This window comes from Sminthopsis crassicaudata, chromosome 1 (assembly GCF_048593235.1).
Source record: "Sminthopsis crassicaudata isolate SCR6 chromosome 1, ASM4859323v1, whole genome shotgun sequence".
In the NCBI taxonomy this organism is placed as follows: domain Eukaryota; kingdom Metazoa; phylum Chordata; class Mammalia; order Dasyuromorphia; family Dasyuridae; genus Sminthopsis; species Sminthopsis crassicaudata.
In genome coordinates, this window is record NC_133617.1 from 80,808,292 (window position 1) to 80,829,308 (window position 21,017).

The 21,017-nt window shown below is 39.0% G+C and overlaps 1 protein-coding gene across 4 annotated transcripts in view; it reads right to left on the reverse strand.

Moving 5' to 3' along the window:
- Positions 1-21,017, reverse strand: part of ADGRB1 (adhesion G protein-coupled receptor B1) — a 257,197-nt gene that overhangs the window by 159,910 nt on the left and 76,270 nt on the right. For all 4 annotated transcript variants that reach the window (XM_074264570.1, XM_074264552.1, XM_074264544.1 and 1 more), the window contains exons 3-4: positions 10,597-10,755; positions 7,848-7,955 (exon numbers count right to left, since the gene is read on the reverse strand). In XM_074264570.1, the coding sequence (XP_074120671.1) occupies positions 7,848-7,955; positions 10,597-10,755 (267 nt within the window). The remainder of the gene's footprint in view (positions 1-7,847; positions 7,956-10,596; positions 10,756-21,017) is intronic.

The window sequence follows — 21,017 nt, forward strand, 5'->3', positions numbered from 1 at the left end:
TATGAATCTGTAGTCAGGAAAAGAAAGAGAGAGAGAGAGAATGACAGAGGAAGGGAGGAAAGACAGGTATAATTATGACCCTGGGCAAGTCACTTAAATTCTCTGTACCTCATTTTTCTCATGTGTAAGGTGGGGGTAATAATAGCACTTATCTCCCAGAGTTGTTTTGAGAATCAAGTAAGATAATGCATGTAGTAATGTAGAACATCACTTAATGACTTTAAAGCACTATATAAGTGTTTGCTATTAGTCATTGTACTAAATCTAATAAATGTACTGATTATACTAAATGTACATAAATGTAATAAAATATTAATGTATGCTAAGGAATGATGAATATGAAAAATTCAGAAATGCAAGGGAAGCCTTCTATAAACTCACATGGAATACAGTAAATAGGATCGGGAAAAAATATGCCCTATGACTGCAAAAATATAAATGTTAGAAATAAGAACAATAGAAGTAAAATTGAAAAGTATATAATTACCATGACCGATTTTGTTCCTGAAGAAGAGAGGAGAAAATTCACTCCCTTCTCTTTCTTACCTCAGTAGAGAACTAATGATGTGGAACATTTCATATAGTATCAGTTCATATATATTTATTTTGCATGTAATTATATATGTACATGTCATCTCTCCTAATACATTACATTAGTAAGATCCTTGAAAGTTGGATTATCTTAGTCTTTGTATTTGTATTCTCCAACACCAGCTTCTAGGATATAGTGGATATTTAATAAATGCGTGATAATTGATTGATTGACTTTCTTTAATTCTCTGTTATAACAGATGGGTTCTTGCATTGGGAAAATAGAAGAAACATTTTTTGAAATTAAGGTAAATTAAAAACAATGTTATCAATAAAAATTTTAAATACATCTCTGTAGGGAGAAGAAGGAAGAAGTGGAGGAAGAAAAAGAAAAGACTCTAGATAATGGTGAGAAGAGGTCATGCAACTAGAGCAGTGCTTAAAAAGAAAGAAATACAGGTAATAATTAGTGGCATATTTCTAAACCTAAGGACACAAAAAAATCAGGAAGGTTCAGGATCTCAGGACCTCAGGTTGAGAGTCAGAGATATCTTTCAGCAAAGATTTATTGCTTTGTAGCCAAAGTAAAAATCTCCTAATTTTGAGAGAAGGCCCTGATATTTGAGGAAGCTGATCACAGGGTAAAGAATCCCAGAATCTTAGAACTGGGATGTGGGGGACCTAAAGCTCAATTTGTTCAACCTGTGTAAAGCTGGAATTCCCTCTATGCCTGCCAAATAGTTATCCAGCCTTACTGACTGAGGGTTGCTCAGTTATTATATACTGTATAAAAACAGAAAAGTCCCATCTTCTGAAACCCAGGCTGGAGCTCAATATCCTTCACTGGGAGTCATATTCTGGATTTGTATCATAACTCAACAAGATTCCTGATGGTGGAGCTATCAGCCAGGAAAATCCAAGGCATACTCCTTCAACCTCCTAGGGTTCTTAGTTAAATTCAGATAGATTAGCTTGGGGTTCATTCTGACTGAGCTGAGCTGAACAGATTTCTTGTCCCAACCTGCACCCTAGTGTGCTAATTTAGAATTTCTATTACTTCTTCCCCTGTGAATAAACTCTTGAAATAGCACACAAAATCCTGGGTATGTGTATAGTAAAGAACAGGTAGGAAGGAAGGAAGGAGAGAGAGACAAAGAGAAGGAGGGAGAGGGAAAAGCAGGAAAGTAGAAAGGAAGACAGACAGGTAGGAAGGTATGAAAGAAAGGAAAAAGGGAGGGAGGGAGAAAGGGAAGGAAGAAGGAAAGAAGAAGGGGAAGGAGGAAAGGGGATGGCAGGAGGAGGGGAGGAAGAATGGGAGGGAGGAGAGAAAAGAGGAAAGAGAGAGAAGGAAGGAAAGAGGAAGAAAGAGTCATGAGGAAAAGGAGGAAAGAAGAGGAGGAGAGAGGAAGGAAAAAAGAGAAGGAGGAAGAGATAGAGGGAGGAAGAAAAGGAGAAAAGGAAGAAAGGAAAAAGCCAGTACTTCCCTCCAAATTCCTCCCATTACTATTGCTCTATTTTCTGGATTCAGGCAAAAGAAGTCTAAAATCTTCTTCCATGTGACCATCTTTCAAATACCTGGGAATAGCTATCACATTGCCACTGAGTCTTCTCTTCTCCAGCCTAAATAATGCCCATTACTTCAAACAATCCTTACATTATTTGCTTTTGGTCATCCTTCCTTCTCTGGATGTGCCCTCCCAGAAACACTATGCCTTTCCCAACTCCTCTTAATTCTAGTATCTTCCCTCTCTTGATTTATTTCCTTTTCATCCTATCTACAGTTTGCTTGTCTTCTGCATTAGACTGTGAGTGCTTTGAGGACAGGGAATGTCTTCTCTTTTTTTTAAACCTTCAGCACTTAGCACATAGTAAACATTTAACAATATTTAATGATTGGCTGGTTGATATGAAATTGTGAACTCCTTAAGAGGGGGACTTTCTGCCTTTTTTTATCTGCATAGAATAGTGTAAGGCATAGAGTAGTAATTAATTGCTGATTTGACTTGACATTGCTGAAAGTATTTGGGGACCAACAGATATAGTGCCAGGCCTGGAGTGAGGAAAACCTGAGTTCAAATGTGGTCTCAGACACTTAGTAGCTGTGTGACCCTATCAAGTTCCTTAACCTTGTTTGCCTCAGTTTTTCATCTATAAAATGAGCTGGAGAAAGAAATGGCAAAACTCTCTGATATCTTTACAAAGAAACCAAAGGGGTCATGAAAAGTTGGGCATGACTGAAATAACTGAATAAAAACAACAGGTGAAGGTATTTGGACAGAGGCAGAAAAAAAACTATTACAAAAGCTGCAAAGGATTTAATCAATCAATATTTATTAAGCAGCTATGACATCCCAAGAACTATATTAAGCACTGGAGATACAAAAGAAGACAAAAAAAATCCCTGACCTCAAGAAGGTCCAGAATCTAAGAATCAAGAATCTAAAGATTCCTGGAAAAAATGGAAGTTAGACTATATGGCCTGTCAAGACTGTTCCAGCTATGATATTCTCAGATTCTGTGAGATTATGACTATGATTGTCATAGTCTATAGTTCTTGAATTCTAAAGCTGGGCTTATCTGGGTCCCCAAAACTTTTTTTTCTTTCTTTTTTTTTAAATATCATAAGAAAACTACTATTTAGCTCTATCTTTTTGCTTTATTTTAGTACTTTGATGGATCTGTGCCCTCATCAATGCTGGTAATGCTTCTAACATATGCATCCTTCTCATCACTAGGGATCTTTTGTCTTTCTGACTGTATATTTCCTTAGTGAATGCCATCTAAGTCACTTCTTGCACATAAGTCACCAATGGTAATTTCCTGCTGCCTACATATGTCCACCATCTCTCCCCCTGCCCTTTAGATCACCAGCAGTTTTGCTTCTTAAGAGAGTATGATGTTCCATGATACACAGATAGATAGTCTCACCACGAAAACAATCATATTGAGAAGATAGGTTTCAGTGAACAGGAATAATTTGGGATCAGTTATAGCTCTATGCAGGAAACTTTTGTGTTCTTCCTATTCAAGTCTAGGGCTAGCCATCTGCAGTTTGCTAAAGATACAACAGTTGGAGTAGAAGATCTCTGAGATCTTGTATTCCAAATCTGAGAGGCCAGTTATACATTATGGTTGGATATCCACCCAACCATAGCTATTCCAATCTAACAAACACTTATTAAGCACTTAAAATTTATAAGCCATTGTGCTAGGACAGGAGCACACAACAACAACAAAAGGACATTCTCTCCAGGAGCTTTTTTTGAGGGAAGATAACACACATGTCTCTCTCTCTCTCTCTCTCTCTCTTTCTCTCTCTCTCTCTCTCTCTCTCTCTCTCTCTCTCTCTCTCTCTCTCTCTTCTCTCTCTCTCTCTCTCTCTCTCTCTCTCTCTCTCTCTCTTTCTCTGTGTGTGTGTGTGTGTGTGTGTGTGTGTGTGTGTGTGTGTGTGTGTGATGTTAGGCTAACATTGTAAACTGATATAAGGGACTCTTTTTGCTTCTGTATCCTTGGTATCTTGTACAGTGTCTGGCGCATAAAAATAATAAGCACTTAACAAATGCTTGACAACTTTATGAATTCCACATCACTTAAGGTACCATGAGGATTTAAGTGTCTATATATAGAACATATATGCATAATATGTTGCATAAATAATGTACATATGTTCATGTATGACCACACTGATAAGAAAGTTTACATGTTGTTGGTAGCTATCACCATTTTCTTACTAAACTCCTTTTATGATATAAAATTTCGATTCTTTTTTTCCTATTTTCTTGGCATCTTCCTGTCTTTATGATTCTCTGGAAAATTGAGCCCCTTGTGTCTTCAAAATCAGGTTGCCTCCAGCACAAATTCATTCTGTTTGTACTTTGTCAGATTCATCTGTTCTGTCTGAATTCATGTTGTCAAATGTCATTTCATTTCCAACTCCTCCTATGAACTGGGCACTGAGGTGTTAGAGTACAAATGTGATTGTTTCACTTTCATCCACGATGAGTCTTTGATAACACTGGTTGGTCTGGTATGTCCATTTATAACAACTATTCACAGTTTCTTAAAACCTGGGATGGAGTCCCTTCCTCATCCCCCCTTCCAAGAGTTCTTTCTTTCTGAAAAACATCCTCTAAGAAACTGTCCTTGATTTCTTCCCTCTACCAATTTCCTCTTTTATTTAACTTCTTTGTGTATGAATTATCTTCTCCCCCAACCCCACCTGTAGAAGTCTGTAATCTCCATATGGGTATGAACTATTTTGTATTTTAATCTTTTTAACCTCAGCATAAAGAAATCCAGTCAACAACCATTTATTAAGTGGTTATTATATGCCAGACACTTTCCAAAGAGCTACAAAGACATTGTCATGTATATAGGGGTTAATTGAATTTGACACCTTAGCATCATAAATTTAGAACTGGATAAGTTCTCGAAATCATCTACTCCAATCTTGTCATTTATAGATTACAAAAAAACAAAATAAAGCAAATAAAAACAAACAACTAAAGCCACCTACTCCAATTTTCTCATTTATAGATTACAAAAAAACGAAATAAAGCAAACAAAAACAAACAACTAAAGCCACATTCAGGGGTGTGCAGGATGCAGCCCGTTGAGGAAATTTATGTGGCCCACCAGGTTATGGCATATGGGCTGAGGGGCAGAGACAGAGTGTGAGGTTTTGTTTTTACTATAGTCCAGCCCTCCAACAGTCTGAGGGACAGTGAACTGGTCCGCTATTTAAAAAGTTTGAGGACCACTGGCCACATTGCTAAAGCCAAGAAGTAAAATCCCCAAATCTCATATTAGATAATAAGCAATATAAGCAAGATTTGAGCAGAAGTCCTTTGAATACAAATCTAGCTACATCTGCTTTTTTACTTTAGTTTATAAATGTTCTTTGTTGGGACTCATATTATATCAAGCTATAGACATAGTTTTAACACATTACAGAGAGTTTGTTGAATTAAAGACTGTTCCCATCACTGTTTTGTGAAATGAAATTGCTTGTGATATCCTGTTATGGCATCTTCTGAATTGCTTCACAAATGAGTTTGTGTATGGAAGTACTACACCTCTTGCCTTGGCAAAGAGACTAAGTCCCTGCTGGCTGAAGGAGGTTCTGAGTCTCTATATCAGTTACAACTTTTCTATGATATAATGATAATCTGGATCATTTCTTTGGCCTGGGCCTACAGTGGAGCAGAGAAAGGAACTCTTAGTGAGAACATTCACCAGTCTTCAAGCCATATTCTACCTCATAGCTTTGTAGAGCATTCTGGTCTACTGAAATGTGAAGAAGGTATTTGCCCAGTATCATACAGTTCATGTCAAAAGTGGGGCATAACTGATTCTGAAGCTGGCTCTCTATCTTTTAGCTCACAATGTTCTCTCTTGTTTTTCTTTTTATCTCTTTTTGCTCTGAATCAACTACTTATACAAATAGATCAAATAACAAAAATAGCAATAATAACTCACATGAATATATCATTTTAAAGTTTGCATGGCGTGAATACATTATCATATTTGATCCTCACAGCAACCTTGGTGAGGTAAGTGCTATTATGATTCTCATTTTATACATAAAGAAACTGAGCCAGACAGAGGTAAAACGGTTGATCAGTGTCTGAGGCGGGAATCAAACTCAGGTTTTCCTTACTCCAAGCCCAACACTTTATCCACTGCACCATCTAGCTGCCTTGGAGGGTTCAGAACTACTGCAATTACATGGATCATCTTCACCCTTGCAAACGAGCATTGCTTTAGATCTTTTCTCTAAAAGCTGAGTTGTTGATCACACATAAATATTCAAATCTGAAATGATTCTCATGTCAACTTCTGACACCTTTCTTGACAATATTTGTAATATGCAGATCGATGTGCAGCTTTAGAGGAATCTACAAGCCTTAATGACTTTTATTTCTTAATCAGAAAGCATTTTTCAAGATAATTTATACTCTTGTTAGGTGGCAAAAACAGGTGGTGCAGTGGATAGAGTGCCTCAGATATTTAATAACTGTGTAACTCTGGACAGGTCATCTAACTCATGTCAGTCTCAGTTTCCTCACCTGAAAATGGAGATAATAGCTACTCCTCAGGCTTATTGTGAGGTTCAAATGAGATAAAATATGTAAGATATTTTGCCCTTTATGCAGAGCCTTAAAATGCTATATATGAGACTAATTGTTGTTATTATCACAACTTTGAATCAAAAAGAACCATAGTCTATATTTTTACTTAATTTGTAAAATCCTGTCTAATTCTTCTAGGAATTTTTCTAATTCTTCATTCTCAGAAACAACATAAGTTTCCATTGTCAGGAGACAGTGAAGTGTGTGGCGGATAGGACATCAACTTTGGTTCAGGAAAACCTGAGTTCAAATCTAGTTAGCTATATGACTCCCCACTTAGCCTGACTATCCTGTCCTCCCCCCTCAAAAAAAATCCATAGTATCAAATGGGATTCTTTTTTTTTATTTTCAAAATACATGCAAAGATAGTTTTCACCCTAGTGAAACCTTGTGTTTCAATGGGATTCTTTTTAAGCTAATGGTCACAGTGATTACCACATATGGAGAAGACTGAATATTCCCATCCTCTGGGTGCATAAGGAAACCAGCTTACTAGCCATTGAATCAATGCTTTAAGGGGAACCTGTGAGCTGTCTTTCTATCAAGTTTCAACTTCCTCATGCTTTCTGACTTGCTTATAATGAGAATGTCAATGGCAATGTGCTCTGGTTCCTTCAGTTATACATCAACTCACTGGTTGTTTGGAAAAGATAGTACAGGTATAGCACCAACAGTTAAATTAATGTTTATAAACAATTTAAGAACAAGAGATTTTATCATCCTTTTCACTTTATCACCCTTATCACCTCTAATAAAAGGATTTTATCATCTTTTTTCTTCCTCTCTACCAATTGCCCTTATCTCACAGGACTGAAGTAAGGATCAAATGAGATGATATCAGTAAAAGAGCTTAGCCTGTGCCTGGCACATAATAGGTTCTTAATAAATATTTCTCCCTTCCCTTAAATAATTCACCTTGATTCAACCAGACAGTATATATCCAAGGGAGAATTTGAACCCAACTCAAAGGCTATCACTTCAATCACTAGACCATACATACATAGCTACTGAATATATTCAAATTTTTTGATTCCATCAGTTATTACAACCAGAAAATGCCTCACTTCCTGGGAAGTCTCCTAGTAATGAGGGCCTATAGACACAGATTTACAAGTAAGAGGATCACCCCTAAACCATTTGCTGGTCTTGTTCCATGCCGAAGTCCCTCCACTTTGCTCCTCTTACCTGTCTGAGGGGATGGGTATCCAAACTGTTGAAGGTCATCAGCTTCCTCTCGCCTTCGAGTGTCTGTGGACCTCAAGGACTGACTCCTAGAATTATATCTTCCACTGGCTATTTGGGAGAAAAATAGGGAGGGAAAGAGGGAGGGAGGGAGAAGCAAGAGAAATCAATACACTGGCTCCATTCAAGTTCCAACCTCTCTTCCCTCCTTGATATTCCCTCTACCCAGGCAAGTATCCTAGTCCTGATCTCAGAAGCAAAGCTCCCTGAGATCAGGACTAGGGTTTTACTTCAGACCCAGACCTGGGATTTCCCAAGATCAAAGGTAGTATATCTCCTTAGACCAGAAACTCCCTAAGATTGGGGGCCTTGTTTCCCTTTAAATAATACCAAGGCCTAGTATTCCCCAAACTCCTCTTGACAAGACTTGCTGAGTCTATTGGCCTCTGACCAGGAATGTTCATAAAATTCAAGAAAAGAAAAGACAAAAGCCCACATAGTGACATTCTCATTATAATTTGATTTAACATTATGAAAGAATTTTAAAAATTCATGAAGTCATTAAGGTTGATTATTAAAGAAATCTCATAAACTGGGATTATGGACCAGAGGGGAGAAGGAGCCCCTTTGGGAACAGATTTGCTCAAGGAAGACCTACTATCAAATCTAGGTCTCAAAAGATATAACCTGGTGTGATGGAATGATCCCTGAATTGCAAAGCTTTTTAAACTGTGGTTCACAATCCCACATGGGTTCTCATAACTGAATGTGGGGGTAATTTATTTATTATCAGTAAATTTGTATATTTATTTTATATACCTATATACCCGGGGTCATGTAAAAATTTATCAGGCAAAAAAGGGGGTCACAAGTAGAAAAAGTTTAAGCTCGGCTCTTAGTAGGTTATCTAACTCATTCGGGAGAATCCTAGAATATCAAGGCTGAAAGGAACCTCAGAGACCATCCAGAATGGGAATTCTTAACTATTTGTATCTATGGAGCCCTCAGATGGTGGATCCTTTCTCAGAATTATGTTTTTAAATACAAAAAACAAAACATATAATATTACAAAGGAAACCAATGGTATTGAAATATGGTTATCCAAAGGAAAAAAAAAATTTTAAGCAAGCACAGACTCCAGGTTAAGAACCCGTGATGTAGTAAAAGTATTTCAAGGAAAAAGAGAGACTCCTAGTGAGGAAAGCTTTTGGCCCCAGGTTACACAGATTGTACATTTGGAGCCAGTGTGAGGCAGGGATGCTCCTGCTTCTGGCACTATCACTGATGGGTATAGTCTGGAATGGGTCGTATCCTTTCTCTGAGACCAAGCTTCTTCTACAAAAGTAAAAATATTAAACCGAAAAATGATGTCTGCTATTTCTTCCAACTCTCTTGTTTGCCATGTGAATAATCCAAAAGTCATTTCAGGGATGGGAGACTTTTTGTCTATTGTCAAAGGAAGCTCACATTGTATAAACTTAGGCCTCTAAAATCAAGACTGGGTAGATAAGTCTGTGAACGGAGATGCTGGTTGACATCTAGGAGTGTTGGACATGGACTTTGCTTCCCATAGATAATCCATAAGGTTTTTAATACACTCGTGCATAATTGAGAATTAATCATGAAAGAAGATACTATCCCTTTGTTATTACTGAAAGAGGAAGCTGCCTGGGGAAGGGGGAAGAGGGGAAGCCCAAGCATTATTCTTCAAAATAAGGATAGGCTTAAAAATGGTTTTCTAAATAAAAGAAGATAATAACTCAAGAGGCAACATGATACAATGAAAAATTTGCTAGGTCTCGGTTTTCTTATCTGCAAAAGGGGGAGTTTGACTTAGCCTTTCAGGTCCCTTTTATTCTACTCAGGAAAATTCAAGATTTAGGCATCTGGGTCATGGCAATGTCTCCACTCCCCTTGGAGTCATCCCACTTGAGTATGGGGTCAAAATTTGGCATTCTCTGGCTAAAATATCCTGGTCCTTTTCTCACCCCCAGACTTTTCTCCATTTCCTAGCAATTACTATAATATTCTCAATGCTCCCTAATCTGTCTCACACATTCCAACATTTTGCAGGTCCCCTTTCATGTTCCACAGCCCTGTCCCAATGTTCCACAATCCAGGTCCAATATGAGTTAACATTTTGCAACCCCTCCTTTATATTGCATTGCCTGTCCCAGAAATCTGTATTTCCTGTCCCAATATTCTTTAGCTCCTCCGTATCCCACTATCCAATCCCAGTAATCCAGCACCAAGAACACTCTCCAAAATCATATCAGCCTTCATTTTAAAGACCTAGCTTTCTAGTTAGACAAACAGCCAGCCAACTTCTTCCTTCCCTCCCCACCCCGAAATTAGAGTATCTATAGACTGTCCCAAACCTTTCATTCTCTGTCTGAAATTGCTCTGCCTTCCTATGTTCTACTCTATATTTCCCAAATGTCTATTCAGTAATTGTCTTAAGGGAAGATACTGGACGAAAGCTGAAAATGGTCTGAGTTTTCAACTCCAAATGCTGCTTTGATATGAGAAGGAAATGAGGGAGCCCAGCTCCTCAGAACGAACATTAATAATAGTTCTCATTTGTACTGTATCCAGCTTCATAATTTACAAAGCACACCTCTGAGTGAGATCTTGAAGATTTTATTGTCCTCATTTCTCGAAAAAAGGAAAAAGAAACCTAGGAAGATTATGGGGAAGAAAGGTAAACTGAGGCCCACAGTGAACTGAAAGGGATGAAGGGAGGATAACTTACTATTGCACGCCTTTCTATTGCACAAGCGGCCCTCCTCAAGGACACCCTCACAAGCAGCACCATGGCCAGGAAGGGCCAGACATGTCCTCTTCCGGGTCTGGAGTCCTCCTCCACAGTCCCGAGTGCAGTCTCCCCACAGGGACCAAAGGTTCCAGCCACCTGGGCAGCAGAAAACAAAAATTCAGAAGGTTAAAGCATTCAGGATCTTATTACAGAGAATGGCAGAAATAGAAGGGAGGGGTGAGAAGAAAACAGATGAAATGGAAGTCTGTGTCTGACCTCATTAAATCATCCCTCCCCTAATCCAGATAAATAAGAGATCTTCCTTTATCATACCTACTTCCATCCTACCAAATCTATACCTCTCATTTTTTTCAAGAGCTGCCTCAAAAATTCCCCTCCTCCTGGAAGCCTTCCAGGATTGAACCCAGACCCCATAATGAATACTACCCCTCATCTCTTTAAAAAGCCACAGCTCCCCAGACTAGACTAGACTGTGTTCTAAGATACCCTGGTGTTCTGAGCAATATGAATAGGAGTTTCCTGAGAAAATGTTTGTACTTAGCAGTATTTTCACTTTGAAAAGATTAAAGACAAAATTATATATGTATCCAAAATACTTATTACCTACGGCAATATTCCAGGGAGAAAATAGGCTTAATTTCCTCTATTTGGATCCAAATTTTCCTAAACTCCCTCCCCACACACATAGAGACACTTTATCCTGGGGGTGTTTCAGGCTTCCAAGTACCCATGGACAAGCATTTATGATTTTCATAAACATATTTCAAGCCCTAAAGTATTCCACTGCCAAATTAGTTAGGGAAATGTTATCTTAAGCCCTTATGTAAACATAAAAATTCTAGAATGTCAGAACTGGGAGGTAGCTCAGAACATAAAATAAGGAATGTCAGGGCTCAAAGGGAAATTATAATATTGAAAGTTGAATGTCAGGATTGGAAGAGACCCTAATATAAAGAACACTGAATAACATAGCTAGAAGGGACCACAAAACACAGGGTGTTAGTTTTAGAAGGAACCTTAGAGACTGAATATTTGATGTTAAGAGTCAAAAAGGATGCTAGCCTACTGTATGTCAGAGCTTAGAGACATTAGGGTTACAATGTTGAATGCTGAGTTTAAAAGGATGCGTCAAACTCTCATTTTACTAAGAGATCAACTGTCTACTGGTGTTCTACTTCTTGACACGTCTCTCCATTATTATTCTCAACTTGATCAATAAAAGTCTTGTTTCTCCAAACAGGATATAAGATTCTCCAAACCAGATACCCAGCGTCCACATCTCCCACTCTTGGGGACAGATGATTTATTCAGCTTTGGAACTCCTACCTTGGGACTGAGTTATTCTGGTTGGGGGGTACCTGAGGGCAAACTTATCTCCTGTAGATTATACCTAGTTGATCACAAGGCAGAATGTGTTTCAAATCATTCAGACATCCACCAGGAATCATTTTGCCATCTGCACTGCCTCCACATGTATTCCCTCTCTCCTCAACACACACACACACACACACACACACACACACACACACACACACACACACACACACACACACACTTCACACTCTCTCTTCTCTCTCTCTCTCTCTTTCTCTTTCTCTCTCTCTCTCTCTCTCTCTCTCTCTCTCTCTCTCTCTCTCTCTCTCTCTCTCTCCCTCTGTGTGTGTGTGTGTGTTTTTCTCCCCCTACTTGTCTACTCCCAATAATCAATTTGTTGCCCTACAGATCAACTCACTGATCTTTGGATTTCCCCATGCCAAAATTTCATTCCCTGGTCATCACTCCCTTGTAGAATGACCTTAATGAAAGGCAATATCTCATACCTGTATTTGTTTTCAGAATTTATCACAGTCCCTGCTTTAATAAAATATTTTCATTCAATTTTCATATCTCTTTAGCATATTCTTGATTATTTACCACTCTAGGGCCACAGTGTCAGTCTGACAGAGAGAAGCTTCTTGATATCCTTTGATATGTATTGTTCCATTTTGCCTTTCCTCACCCAATGGCAATAAGGAGAAAAAAAAAGATAGGGACCATCCCAAAAACAGAATCATAAAGAGTTAAAAGGTAGATTTCAAAGCTCATGCAGTTCAATCTCTCAGCCAGGAGAGGAATCCTCCTCAGGCTTCTTAACAAGGTGCTGCTAGAATACCTCCAGTGAGTACGGGACAGCAAGATCAAAATTTGGATGGCTATCTACCTATATGTGCATACATGTGTATGTCTTTTCCAGAGCCACAACAAGACATCTCTTCAAATATTTGAAGAGTCATCATGTTTCTATTAAGTCTTCTCTCCAAGAGAAAACTGGCAATCTGCTTTGGTTGATCTTAGAATAGTGAAGGTCTGAGAAGGTTAGAGATGGGGCCATCTATTTCCCTTGATCATCAGCGCTTTGTAAGGGATTTCCTGGATGTTATTTCCCTCTCTTGAAGCCCCAGTAAAGTTTGAGGATTCAAGACAGTTTTTAGATTTTTGAGGAAGAAGGGTTCTAGAACTTCAATTGGTGAAGAAGAGCTAAAGAATGTAAGGTTCCAAAGCCAAAAATGGGCCAGAAGTCAGCAAAAATAGTATCATTAGATAGAAAGGAAAGAGGGGTGAATCTGTTGGGAAATGAGGGAGACCTAATGTTCACAGACTCAATCAGAAGCTTGGAGGAATCTCAGAGGTCATTTAGTTCAACCTCTTCCTTTAACCAAATTTACACAGTTGAGAGTCTGAGCAAGGAGTGGAACTTCTGAGTCCAAGCCTAGTCATCTCTCCAGTATATCACCCTGGAGTCATATTGGGAGGGGAGCTTCCTTCGGCCCAAGGGATGGATGGCCCCATCCTTCCCTTCCCTGGACTTTGGTTTCATCCTCTATGTAAATTAGAAAGAATAGCTCCGTCTCTGCCTTCATCTTCAGGCTGTTGGGAGGATCATATGAGAAATGGAAAATTTTTGTCAGTTCCCATACCTAAATTAAAGATGATTACCTGGATGGTTACGTACCTATAGGTGTGTACGTGTGTGTGTGTGTGAGCATGAGCTCGGCAAACAAGATGCCCAACTGTGATGGAGAGCAATATCCCCCCCCCTCCTGAAACCATCCAGCATGACATCCCTGGCTGCTCCCAAACTTGGGATGGGGGCAGAGCAGGGTCTGGCATCTCCATCTGGAGCAAAGCGAGGCCCTGTTTGTGCCTGAAGGCCTGGTCCAGCTGGCATGGACCAAGTGCCAGGAAGGCCACACTGCCTCATGCCATCTACAGGAACCTCCCTCCCAGCCCCATCCCAGACCCGATTCAAGCTCCTGTTGTGGGGGAAAGTTCCCTGAGTCTGTGCCTAAACCTGGACCAGCATCTGGGATGTGCTTCCAGGAGTGTCCATGTTTCTGGGAGTCTGTCCGTCAGTGTGACTGATCGTGGCTGTGTCTTGTAACCCTGTGTGTCTGTGTCTGTCACTCTAAAGGTAGGTCTCCGTCTGTCATGTTTGTGACTGTGTGTGTACTTCAGCCAATGTGTGCAATGTTTGTGTGTGTGTGTCCATAGCTGTTCCTTTCTGTAGCTTATCATTATAGTGTTTTTATAAGAGTTTTCTGGTTTGGGGTATGAAACATTGCCTATACACCTGCACATTAATGGGATAAGGTGGTTGTATGTGCAAGGCGGGAAAAGAGTAAAACAATGGAATGGGCTCTGCATTGAGGGGAATGATTCATTCCATTTACAGGGAACCTACTATGTGTCAGGCCACAATCCAAACACTGGAAATATGAATGAAGCCTCAAGAACAAAGACAGGTGAGGTTCCTAGCCCTGCTTTGCAGTTATATTACTGTGTGACTTTGAGGATATTCGTGGCCCAATTTGTACATTTATCTCTTCATCTGTACAATGAAGGAGTCACGTTAAATGAAACTTAGATCTTCTCTAGTTTGAATATTCTATGCTCTAATGATCCTTCCAGCTCTGATGTTCTATGTTCTAATGTCTCTTCCAGTTTTGATGTTCTATGTTCTAATGTCCCTCCCAAAACTTTAACATTCATTATTCTAATATCTCTTCCAACTCTGATATTCTGTGTTTTAATCCCCTTCCTGCCCTGACATCCTATGTTTTAATATCTCTTCCAGCTCTGACATTCTATGTTCTAACATCCCTTCCAAAACTTTAATATTCACTGTTCTAATGTCCCTTCCAGCTCTAATATTCATTGTTCTAAAATCTCTTCCAGTTCTGACATTCTATGTTCCAATGACCCTTCCAAATCTGACATTCTATATTTTAATGACCTTTCCAGCTCTTACATTCACTGTTCTGATGTCCCTTCCAATGTTAACATTCCATGTTCTAATGTTCCTTCCAACTTTAACATTTTATTTTCTAATGTTCCTTTCAGTCCTAATAATACTCTGTTTGTAAGCTTTTAAAGGTCCCTTCCAGATCTAACATTAAAATCTTTCTTAGTTTTGGTATTCTATGTTCTAAGGTCCTTTTTAGCTCTTACATTCTATGTTCTAAGGTCTTCTTAGTTCTATTAAAAGACAATGTAAGAAAAAAGAAAGAAAAATTTTAAATTAAATTAAATCTAAAAGAAAACAAAGGGTGTCATACCCTTACAGGCTGGTGTTCTGCCCAAAGGAATGCAAATTTTCATTACTTAAACTTCATAAAATACTTGAGGTTTACAAGCTGGGACCAACCCTTAAACCCAAATCACTCTGGCTATCATTGATTGGCCAAGTCCCAGCTGGTCCTTGTTTGAGCCCTGACTGGCTCAGACTAAATGTAAAAGATTGTTTCCCTCCCAGATTGATTTTTTTTACTAGGTAAGAGGCCATCCTTTGCTCTATTTCTTATGTAGAGTTAATCATTGAATGGGCATTGCTTCAGTCAAACTGTTAAAGAGCTTAGCTTAAAAAGGCCAAGGTCTCCCACATCATCAAGGACCATCTCTAGTCCTCCTGAGCTATATCTGGCCACTGAACCCATATAGCTCCAGAGAAGAAAGTGAGACTGGTGACTTCATCTCACCTTCCCTCACTTAAATTCAATTCATTTGTATGTCATGGCAACAATTCCATCATGGTCTTCTTCCAGAACAAAGGACAAACAACAACAAAAGACAGTGTAATATGGTGAACATCTAAATTAACATTTGGATAGCATTTGAATCCCACCTCTGAGAGTCTCTATAAAGTGTCCTTTTCATTGAGTGTGATTATGTTTCTGAAAATTTGTGTCTTTTTGAATAATTGGACCCAGGCCCAATTTGTGTGAGTGCATGGGCAATCTAATATCTATTAGTTGGACAAGTCACTCAACCCCTATATGCCTCAGTTCCCTCAACTACAAAATGAAGATCATAATAGTAACTACCTCCCAGGATTTTTGTGAAGGTCAAATAAGATAGTATTTGTAGACCATGGTGGTTGATGATTAATAAATGCTTATGCATTTCCTTTAAAATTCTGTATCCTCTGTTTTAAGGTCCTTCTAGCTCTGACATTGCATATTTAATAAATTTCTAGTTTGACAAATGCTCTGATATGTTCTGAGCCATGGATTCCACATGTAGTATATAATTATGTAAATGTCATGTCAGTAGTGACAAAATGCTACTTGTGAAGTGACCCATATGACCCATAAGTTATGTGAAGGCTGTGCATATGGTCTGGGAGTATAGTAAGTATGGGGGCTGAATAAGAGTATGTAGTTGACATTCCAGGAAGGAGCCTGTTTCTATCCTGCAAAAGACAGGAGATCACTCAGCTAATTCCTCCTTCCAAGCTAGAAGATCAAAGATCATCCCGGCATCTCCTCCTAGGCTTTCCATTTACCACCACCATAGCCTACCTTAAGCAGGTTTAGATTAGGTCACTAAACATTGAGTCTCCGGTTTTCACCCTACCTCTCCCTCCTTAGGTGCAAATGTAGACAGAAAGATGGGAGGAAAAGGAAAGGTGAAAAGGGGCTTATTATAATGATGATAACAATTTACATATAATTAGACTTTTATGACTACAAAGTACTTTCATCTATATTCCCTCCATTTTTACAATAACAGAATGTCAAAGCAAAAAAATAAAAAAGAGACAGAATCTCAATTAGAAGGGACCTCAAATGGGCAATTAGACCAACCCATATTTGAATATAAATATGCATTACAACCTTGAAATGTGGTCTTCAGCTTCTAATTAAAGACTCCTAAGGATCTCAAAACCTTAGGATACAGGACCACCATTCCACTTTGGATGTTTGGAAGCATTATTTTAATAAATCTAAATCTTCCTCTCTAAAATTTCCTCTCATTGCTTCTATTTCTCTTATTCTTGATGCCTTCCTTCTATTGACTTCTTATTTATTTGATTTGTTGTTAGTTTGTACATAATTATTTTCAGGTTGTCCCCTACTAGATTGCAAGCTCTTTAAGGGCAGTGACTGACTAAATACATGGTGCCTGGTTCATAGTAGGTGCTTATAAATGTTTAATTGATTTCTGCCCCCAGGGATCAATCACAGCAACTCTAATCCCAATTTCCTAAAACAAGCCTTTAAATACCTGAAGATTACAACAATCATAGATAGACCCTTTCCCCCCAGCAAAGTTTTCTCTCCTCCAAGCCCAACAACTGTAGCTCTTAGTGTGTAGGTGTATTTCACAGTCTCCAGATTCCTTCCCTTCTCAGGCCACTCCAATTTCTCAATGTCCTTCAGAAAACATGCTATTCAAAAATGAATACAACAGTCCAGATGGAGTCTGACCAAGGGCAGATGACAAAGGAATTATCATCTACCTCCTTCTGAAACTCATCTAGTCCAGTTACCATCTTTTCCCCCAAGTTTCGATTCCTGTACAACTCAAGGCTCAGAGAAAATTGGTTTGTCCAAGGTCACAAGGTCACAAGAAAAGAGACCCTTCTAGTTGTAAATCTGTATATTCCTAGGACTAAGATCTTTCAGTTCTGAAGGTCTAGGTTCTAGGCATTGTCCAGCAGGGGGTGCTGCAGACGAATAAATCAAGATGCAAGGAAAGAATTTTTAGCATAAGCTTAATAATGAAGGGAAAGAGTATGAGTAGGAATCTAAGATTTAGAACTGGAAAGAACCTTGGAGGACAGAACCTTGGTCCAATCCTTTCATTATATCAAGACCCAAATAATGGTAGTGATTTATCCAATGTCACGCAAGTGACCGAGAAGAGCTGGGATTTCAGCCCAGATCCTCTGAGTTCTAAAGCCGGTGCCAGCCAGACACCTGTCAAATAGGGAAATCAGGGAGTCTGTCTCTGGCTTTCTAGAGGAACACTGGAAAGTTCAGTTTCCTCTTCTTATTTCTGTCCTTTCCTGTGCTTTGAAGCTTTGGTCTAAGTCAATAAATATTTATGAATTGTTCACAATGTGCCAGTTAATGTGCCAAGCTCTAGGAACACAAGAGAAGATAAAAACCACTTCCTGTCCTCAGGGAGCTTATAATCTAATGTAAGAGATGATATGCAAACCTTGGTACTTTGTATTAGGTACAAAAGGGTAAGGATAAGGTACAAATGGGATAAATAAGGAAATTATCACCAGAGGGGAGGCACTAAATTAAGAATGATTAGAACAAGCCTCCTGTAGAAAATGAGATTTTTAGCTGGATCTTGAAGGAACCCAGAGAAGCCAGGAGGGAGAGATGAGGAGAGAAAACATTCTAGGCATGAGACAAACACAGAGAAAATATGCCTGACTCTGGAGATGGAGGGTTTTGTGCAAGGTTTAAAGAGTATGTGAAGGTTGTGGCATTGCAAGGTGTAAGAAGACTAGAAAGTATGTGTGTGTGTGTTGGAGGAAGGAGGTGGAAGGTTTTAAATGCCCAGAAAATGAAGACTATTAGGATGGAGAAAAATCATTGGTTATCTCAGAGGAGCAATCCCTGAAAAATCTGTAATCTGCATAACAAATAGTCACCCAGCTTTTACTTGAAGATTTCTGGGAGTGGAGGGTGGGAAGGGAACCAAGTAAAACTCTGGAAGAAGCCCATTTCATTTTTTGAACAATTCTATTTTTTTAAATAAGAAGTTTTTCTTAGTGTTAAATTTACATCATCAGCCTCTGCAAACTCTACCCATTATTCTGAGTCCTTGCCTCTTCCCCCTCCCCTCTTCACTCCCTGGAACCAAATTGAATCAATTAAATCCTTTTTCAAGTTAACAGCCTTATAAATGCAAATACTGCATTACAACTAGCACTGGGGGCCTTTAAGTCTCTTCCACTGGCCAATGCAGTTAGGTGGTCCCATGGATAAAGCCAGATACTTGGAATCAAGAAGACTGATGTGAAATCCTGTCTGAGACTCTTATGTGAAGGTGAAGGTCCCTTCACCTATGTTTCACTCTCAGTTTCCCCATATGTAAGATGAGAATAATACCATTTATCTCACAAAGTTGTTTGTGGAGATCAAATGAGATTACATATAGCTTCAGACCATCAAAAAGGCTAATTCTTCACCACCACCCCCAGTTCTTTCAACTTATCCTAGTCCAAAAATGGCCCTTCACCATCAAAGCTGCCTTCCCCTGGATGCTCTCCAGCTTAACAGCATCCTTCCTTAATGCCATTCAACGGGTGGATTATAATCATAATCACTCTAGCAGGGACAAGTTATGGATTATAATCATAATCACCTTAGCAGGGACAAGTTATGTGCTAAACATCTTTGAGTTTCATTCCCAAAGTAGCCTTTGAATCTTTGATATGACACATATGAGTCAACATCGCAAAATGTCAGGAGTCCAAAGTGCTAGGCAAAGCCAGAGACTGTATGAGGCTGCTGGGAGGAGGGTTGAGGAAAGACAGCAAGGAAAATTGACAGGATACTGTTATGGGGATTTTCAATTTCCTTTTATTATTTGAGACTTGGAAGTCTTCCTCCTACAAATTTTGGTTAAGATAAACCTCATTGGATCAGCTAGATCTTGCAGTGGATACAGTGCCAGGCCTGGAGTCAGGAGGAACTGAGTTCAAATCCAGCCTCAGACACTTAGCTATGTGACTCTGGGTAAGTCACTTAACCCTGCTTGCCTCTGTTTCCTCAACTGTAAAATGGGGCTAATAACAACACCTGCTTATCTCCCAAGGTTATTGTGAGAATAAAATGAGACAATATTTATAGAGCACTTTCCAAATTGTAAACTGTTGGTTGTTGTTATTAACATGAACCACAGGGTCAAAGAATTACTTTTTTTTCCCTGCTTGATCCTAGAGCACCGTACAAAGAGTAATGGAGAGAATTTACAGGGAGACAAACTTCAGTTCCATGTAAGGAGCTGTGAGAGGCAGCCTGGGCACATTATCAATAGATCTCCTGACCTAGAAATTAAGAAAGGAATAAGTATTGATTAAGATTATAAAGACTGCTAATGTGCCAGGCTCCGTAGAATTATCTTATTTTATCCTCACAACAATCCTGGGAAGTAGGTACTGTTATTATTAATCCTCATTTCACGGATGAGAAAACTGAGATCACATTTGAACTCAGATCTTCCTGACTCCAGACTCAGTGCAATGAGCACTGAGCCACCTAACTGTTTCTAAGATCTAAATTCAATTCATGTCCCTGACCCATATTGGATGTGGCAAATGATACTCCAAACACTTATTAGCTAAGTGACTCTGAGCAAGTCATTTAACCTCTCAGTGATCCGAGAAAACCTCTAAATTACAGCATAGATGCTAATTTGTATTCCTGAGAGAAAGTGCCCTGGTCCAGATACTACCATTCCTTATGTTGCCTCATTGACACAGCCATTTTCCTCCCTTCTTAGTAATCAGAATTATCCCAAAGTGCCATGAACTTCCTCATGAAGTAATGATCTTCAAGGGGAGACAGCCTTGATGGGCCTCTTATCTGAGAAGATGGAGTGGGGATTTCTGCTCAGGTACAAGTTAGATGAAATGGCCCATAAGGGCTCTTCCAATTGTGAGATGCTATGCTTCTATGAAACTCCTTAGGCCATGGGGAAGGGATTTCTCTGGCATCAAAAATATGTGATTATTTTTAAAAATGGAATTAAAAAATAATCTCTCTTTTTGACTTCTTGTATGTTAGGCCCTAGGGGCAGCTCTCTACCTTGTCTATGACTACTTGCAGAACTAGTATTTATATAAAGCATTAAGCTTTGCAAAACATGCCACATAGATTCTTATATTGGAATCTTACAAGAACTCTGAAAAATAATTATTATGGTTATCTCCATTTTATAGAAGAGCTCATAAAGTCTCAGTAAGGTTAAGCAACTTCCCCCAATATTGCATAATTAAGAATCCGAGGAAAGATTTAAAATGGCCCTAGAATCAATATTCTTTCCATCAAATCCTCCTCAAAGGCACTCTAGTCCCTCTCTGTCAATTTCTATCCCTCATTTGGGGTACATAC